Here is a 7,185-nt window from a genome sequence, read left to right as displayed (position 1 = left end):
TAAAACAGCGAGCACACCCGAGACACAAAGAAGAGAGAGAGAGAGAGAGAGAGAGAGAGAGAGAGAGAGAGAGAGAGAGAGAGAGAAAGAGAGAGAGAACAAGAGAGAGAGAGAGAGAGAGAGAGAGAGAGAGAGAGAGCGCACATATGTAGGACAGTGAGCAAAAAAAGTGAGCAAATTTAAAAAAAAAAAACATTACTTTCAAACTTTTAATGTTATAATTGAGCCATACTTAACGACACATTGTATTTCTTCACATCCTATGAACACTGAATATTGAATAGAATAGATGATTAAAAAAATAAAGTAAGTCCAGTTCTTACCTTGATAGTGTAAAGCGTGTAAGGGTGTGAGCCGGTCCCACGGTGTTCCTTCGCTGTGATCGTGCCAGTGATACGAAGGTTTTGAATTATTATTGGTCCATCGGGACTGCTTAGAGGTTCAAAACTGAACGTAGGCAAGGGGGAAGAACCATGCAATGGGCTGATGACAGTCACTTCATTGGTGTTCCCAACTGGTTCAACAACCAGAGGAAGCTCCCTTGCCTGGTTTGCTAAAGAGAAACTACTTTCACTCTCCAAGTTCTGAAGGCTGCCGATGGGAGTATTCTCTGTTGTTCTTTCCAATAAGCCATTTGGGTGCTGGGATGTCTCTGAATTCATCGAGACTGTCGGGCAGAAGACATCTAATTGATTGGAACACAGAGCCTCCAAATCTTGACCATTACTACTTTTAATTCCACATTCTTTCTCTTGGTCATCCATACCGTCCTCTTGCCCTATCATGTCCAAGGAGTCAATGGAATTCAGTTTGTAATCAGCTAACGAAGAGTCCAAGTCAGAATCATTTTCTTGATAAAAGGGATTCGAGTTAATTCCACTCAAAGAGTTTATCAAGGTCTGACTTTCCTCTTCTTTAACGTTATTCTGTTGACAATCGACCTCCTCCGAATCTGCTCCATCATGCATCGAGAGTTCCAGCAAGACCATGTCTCCAAAAATGTCCCTTTCTGTTAGAGGTTTTGGAGAAGGGACATCCGCATTACTTTGGTGGGCGTAAGTGGTTTCTTGTGGTACATTGAGCTGTAATTTAGCAGAGGGAAGTGGTACTGACAAATCCAGTGTCTCGTCTCCAATCATCTCCCTTGATTTATTACAACTGCCAAATATGTCTATCAAGAAAAGGTTTAACCAGTCGGGGTCAGACAATTTTGCAAAAAGGGGGAGCAGGACATTGCAGGTGATGAGTTCTCCAACAACATATCGTCCAGTGCCTGTTTCCAAGTGAGGCGGGGGCACCAAAACATGCAGCAATAAGTCCACTAGAGCTCTTGTGTAATTGATTTCCACTGACTCGCTGGTCATAACACAGTGAGGTGCGCAAACCCTGGAATAGGCCTGCCACAACTTTTCCCTGTCACTATTCGCTTTTGTATGTGGAGACATCTGCTGCTGGGCAACCAGCTCCTTGGCTCGAAGGTAGTCCTGCAGATGGCAGCCAAACATTTCCAAGATCCTCTGGGTCAGCCTCTACAGCAATACAAAAAGCTAATAAATGTGGACGGCAAATTCATGTATCCACACATTTTCAAAACCACTTATCAGCCAGGGTGTGAGCTCTTAAAAAAAAAAAATATATATATATATATACACACACACACACACACACACACACACACACACACACACACACACACACACACACACATATATATGAAAAATTGTCTTCCCAATGTATTGGTATACTTGGCCCTGGCTCTTTCAAATGAGGGGTTTTAACCAATTATAGATATTCAAGAATTGTACAGTTCAGCCAATAAGGAGGTCGCAGTCCAAATTTAACAAAAGACACACATCAGTTTCATAGCCATCAATTTTACTTTGACAGTATTTCATCCATCCATCCATTTTCCGGGGGGCTGGAGCCTATCCCAGCCGTCTTCGGGCAGTAGGCGGGGGACACCCTGAACCGGTTGCCAGCCAATCACATGGCACACAGAGACGAACGACTATCCGCGCTCACACTCACACCTAGGGACAATTTAGAGTGTTCAATCAGCCTGCCATGCATGTTTTTGGAATGTGGGAGGAAACCTGAGTACCCAGAGAAAACCCACGCAGACCCGGGGAGAACATGCAAACTCCACACAGGGAAGCCGGAGATGGAATTGAACCCGGTACCTCTGTACTGTGAGGTCGACACGCTAACCACTGGGACCCTGGGCCGCCCTTCACAGAATTCTTTACTTTGAATTCAGGTGTTGAGTGAGAAATTGTACCTTTCTGTCGAGTTGCTTTGCACGCATCTTCAGCTCCATGCCCATAGAAATCATCGCCTCTTGAACCTCCTTTTCAAAGCCACTCTCAGAGGACACAGTCTTGTACCAAGAACAAACAAAGTCCCTGATAATCTTCCTCACCGAATTGTGGATTTCTTGGTCCAAGTGATGTTCATCCTCCACGGTGGAAGGAATCTGAAAATGTGCAACAAGGGAAGTGCAATTAGGGGTAAAGTATAGAATGCTTGAGTTTAAGATAATCAGTCAACTTTGTGTCAAATTCTATCTGTATACTGTACTGTACTTACTGGTCACAGCATTAAAGTGGATCTAAAAAGTTTCCATACCCCTGTTCAAATGCTTGGTTTTTGTGACATAAAAAACACAAGACCAAAAATAAAGTGGATACAAAAGTAGACACACACCACTTTCTAATTCCCATGTTGTTTACCTGAGGTTGTGGCTGTGTTGACAATGAGTCACGTATAGTACATTCAAACTCAAGTTAAAAGGGAGTCAGCACACAACTGCCATAATTTAACCATTTCAGGGACAGCAGTTACTACAGTGGACAGCTTATCGTTTTATCAGGTTACAGGGTGCACGAAAGGGTTAATGTGCCTCTGATTCATCGCAAATAAAGTTCAGATGTTCTCCTGTCATTTTCTAGCATTTTTGTGGTCGTATATTGCAGCACGAGCCAAGAGAACTTCGCAGTATCAGAGGTATTTTATTGGTGAAAGGAAACACTCACATGAAAGATACAAAACCCTTTCCAAGACATGACCGGTAAATATTAAATGCACACAAGTGAGACAGTCATCATCAAGTAGAGAAAACAAGGGCAAAATAATGCCAAGAGGTTTCTACAAAGTTGATTAAAAGACAAGATAAAACTGGTCAGGGAGGCCCCCAAGAGGCCAAGAGCAACATTGAAGAAGTTGCAGGAATTTCTGCAAAGTACTGTACTAGCCGTTTAGTGCAAGTGACAACAATCTCACGTCGCCTTCATATGTCTCATATGTCTGGGCTGTTGAGTAAGGTGACAAAACAGAAGCTTTGTCTTACAAAGAAAACCATCCATGTCTCGCTATATTTGATCAAAACACTCTTGAAATCTCCCCAACCAATGTGGGTAAAATGTGTCAATGGTCTGATGACACCAACGACTTATATTTTTGTCAGATGAATGCATGATTGAAAATTCAGCAAAAATGGCGTGTGTTCACATCTGACAAATCATTTCTGTCATTTAAGTCAAGATTAAAATGATGCCGACTAAGTAATGTAATTTACCAACATCTTTGTCAGGGTTCTGCATTAAGATATTAGCCATGTTGTGGTGGCCCTGCCAGAACTGGCATTGCCCCTCTATATTCATGATAGAATACAATAAGCTGCAATGATTATATATTGAGCATCTTTATACGGTGTTATTTAAGCCTTTCAGAAAATATTTCTTTTGTGTAGTTATTTTTCTGGGTATGTTTTTTTTTATATCAAATCTAAATCTAACTGAATATTTAACAATTTCCAATGTCTCTGCCTTATATCTTGCTCAAGCCATTGTTAAGGTAAGGAAGTGCAAAAAATTCTTGCAGAACGGCAAAAGGATCAATGATGATCGATCACTTTATTAATAAAACTTAAATCGAATATTTTAAAAAAGCAAGAAAGCGTTAATTTATCCATCCATTTTCTGATCCGCTTATCCTGATAAAGGTCGCGGGGCATGCTGGAGCCTATCCCAGCTGTCTTTGGGCAGTAGGCGGGGGACACCCTCAACTGGTTGCCAAGCAATCGCAGAGCACACAGAGACGAACAATGATCCACGCTCACACTCACACCCAGGGACAATTTAGAGTGTTCCATTAACCTGTCATGCATGTTTTTGCAATGTGGGAGGAAACTTGATTACCTGAAGAAACGCCACGCAGGCACAGGGAGAACATGCAAACTCCACACAGGAAGCGCGGAGCTGGACTCGAACCCTGCACCTCTGCACTGTGAGGCCGACAAGCTAACCACTGGGCCACCGGGCAGCACGGTGTTGATTTAATCATAATTCATTCATGAAATTTATACTGGCCCAGTCAGGCTAGCGTCACTTGACTTCAGGTGGCCTGACACTGTTACGTTTTGGCCCCGGGCCATTGTTAATGTTGAACCGTGCTCATAGCGTACACTGTAAATTGTGCTTTTATGAATTTGTTCTGGAATCCGTGAGTGAGAAAATCCAAAAGAGGGACAGTGAAATATAATGGGACAATGTAGCGGTAATTTTTAAATGATTGAGGTGAACCACATAAAATGTCTACGCAGTGAATATACCACGATGCTTACTTATTTTAAGTATGGAAGTGGTGATTTACCTGTTCCAGAGTGATAAACCTCTCCAGGTGAATCACACTGTTGGATTCCAAAATAGCCTGTGACCCCAGCCAGCCCCCAAGTACGACGAGCAGGCTGGTGAACACGCACAGCAGCCAGATATTAACAAGCAGATGGAAAAGAACGAGCCAAGCAAACAGTACGCAAAGGCCCAGCAAACATCTCTGTCCCAGCACCTCTGCCATGACACCGAGGGGGTGCTTGTCACACCTGCATCAGACCTAGAAAACAAAATAGAGAGTATGAGTTTGGTACATTATTCAAAAGCTAGACTTGCGAGAATATAGCTAGGCTAACAATATGTAAGGGTTGTTGGAACTTGGGTGGAAGCATGCATACAATAAATATGTAGAAATAATGAAAATAGGGTTACACTGAAAAGAAAAAAAAAACATATCAGCTCAAGTTATATGAGAAGAATCGTATGAGAAGAACACTGACAAATTCTGAAAAAATAAATATTAGTAAGATAAATTCACTTCTCGTAGTGCAACTTCTTTGTCACGTCCTTTGTACATCCAGGAGGAGTTTTAAGGAGCATGAGCCTGACTATCAATTCCAACCATTTTTAGCTCCACTGCAGTTATTTGATTAACTGAATTTAGTTGTTTGACGCCGAACAACACCGTTTGCAAAGCAATTACCCACATTTAAGCTCATTCTTTGCTTAGACGCTCCTTGGTACTTGAATAAAGTGTCACCGACGAGAAACGTGTTTTGCTCATTTTTAACGTTTTAATATTCTTCAAAGGCAAGTCGTCGAAGCAGTTGTGGTAGTGTCCCAAAGAAAATAAAAAATGCGACATATTTGTGCAGACTATTGAAACTGCACTTTGCATTTTAAATCCGTTGTGTATCTACTTGTCACATGATTCTAAATGCAATGTTTACATACATGTGTTTATATTTCCTTTAGCGCTTGACACTGGCGAAGAAAAAAAAATGACGATATCCTGGGGGGGTCGTCGAAAGATAAAATAATGGCAGTTATTGGATGGGTGGGACCGACACAAAGATAGCTTACCTTAGCGCATGGTTACCATCGTTAAAATAATATAAATCGTGCAAATCGTTTGGAGCTGATCATCAACTATAGACATCTCGTGAGCTGTTTACTTCCTGTATCGTGACGTCATCATAATGGGTGTAACGCCCACTCAAAAATCCCCAGTAAACAGTGTTTTGATTGTACAGTACCCTAAACTACACCATGGTAATGAAAGACAGTGAAACTGAGCAAACACACTCATAGTCACATTTAAAAGAGCCTCTATCAAGGACGCAGCCATCCATTTTCAACACCGTTTATGCACTGCTGTCAAGCCAGCCTTCACACGTAAAGACGAAGTTAAGTACGATCATCAGCCGCCAGCGAGCGGCTTTGACCGCCTTCAAAATAAAGTCTTACTAATTAATGCATGCACGTCAGTGGTTTGGTTTTAAAATAATGTTATCAAGTAACTTCTCTGCGGTTAGGCACCCATTGGTTCACCCAGGGAGAATGGTAACTGTCTCAGAGTCGCACCAAGAAAGGTTCTTAAGTTGAGATGGAAACAGGAGTGAATGTTAACTCTGCATCAGTGATTAAAATTACACTTGATTTTAAAAATTAATTAAAAACTCAATTTTCGTTATCTCGCGACCAGACGAGCTCGAGGGCACACGAAGCCACACCAGGTAACTAACTAGAGTACTTTCATTAGGATCTGATGTTGCATTTAAAAATAAAAATCCTCTTAAATCTGCAATTTTGACCTTTACACCTGATTTAAAAAAAATCATTACAATTTTCAGTTTTCTTATCCCACAACTAGACGGGGTATAGTGTACACTAGGCTATTGAAGGTATTGAACCTAAGTACATTCATTAAGATAAGATGTTATATTTCAAAATGAAAGACCTCTGAAATTTACAATTTTGAACATTACACCTGAATGAAAAAAAATCATTAAAAATTCAATTTTCGTGATCCAGTGACTAGACCAGGGTGTAGGGCACACAAGGGCACAGCAGGTATTCAACTAAAAGACTCTCATTAAGAGCTGATGTTGCATTTAAAAATAAAAGGCCTCTAAAATCCGCAATTTTGACCTTTACACCTGATTTCAAAAAATCATTCGAAATTCACTTTCCGTTATCCCACAACCCCGCTACATCTCGGCCATACTGGGCCGGTATTCAACGAAATCACTTTTATTAAGATGTGATGTTGCATTTCGGACAGCCCCCGCCCCCTGCTCCCCAGGATATATACCGTATGTGCAGTCCGTTATTCAACAGGCCAACAACATTCTAGACAATCCATCTCACGTGCTGCACTCCCAATTCGAGCTCCTACACTCAGGAAGGAGGTACAGGACCCTTCCATGCAAACTAAACCGATACAAAAACTCATTCATACCGCAGGCTATCAACCTAATTAACAAACAACTAGAGGAAAGCAGACAGACAAGCAGGAGGACATGAGGGCAGTGTGCGGTGTGCAGATGCCTGTAACGTATTGTCCAATGTATGT

General features: G+C 41.6%; 1 protein-coding gene across 2 annotated transcripts in view; it reads right to left on the bottom strand.

Moving 5' to 3' along the window:
- The window catches only part of snx19b (sorting nexin 19b), a 27,000-nt gene extending 20,981 nt beyond the window's left edge, over nt 1-6,019 (bottom strand). For both annotated transcript variants that reach the window (XM_019861469.1, XM_019861470.1), the window contains exons 1-4: nt 5,694-6,019; nt 4,651-4,890; nt 2,279-2,473; nt 324-1,529 (exon numbers count right to left, since the gene is read on the bottom strand). In XM_019861469.1, coding sequence (XP_019717028.1) covers nt 324-1,529; nt 2,279-2,473; nt 4,651-4,854 — 1,605 coding nt within the window. In that variant the 5' untranslated portion in view covers nt 4,855-4,890; nt 5,694-6,019. The remainder of the gene's footprint in view (nt 1-323; nt 1,530-2,278; nt 2,474-4,650; nt 4,891-5,693) is intronic.
- Nucleotides 6,020-7,185: the final 1,166 nt, after the last annotated feature.

This window comes from Hippocampus comes, unplaced genomic scaffold (assembly GCF_001891065.2).
Source record: "Hippocampus comes isolate QL1 unplaced genomic scaffold, H_comes_QL1_v1.1 scaffold122, whole genome shotgun sequence".
NCBI lineage: Eukaryota > Metazoa > Chordata > Actinopteri > Syngnathiformes > Syngnathidae > Hippocampus > Hippocampus comes.
The sequence above is the reverse complement of the archived record's forward strand: the minus strand, read 5'-3'. Positions and strand labels throughout refer to the sequence as shown.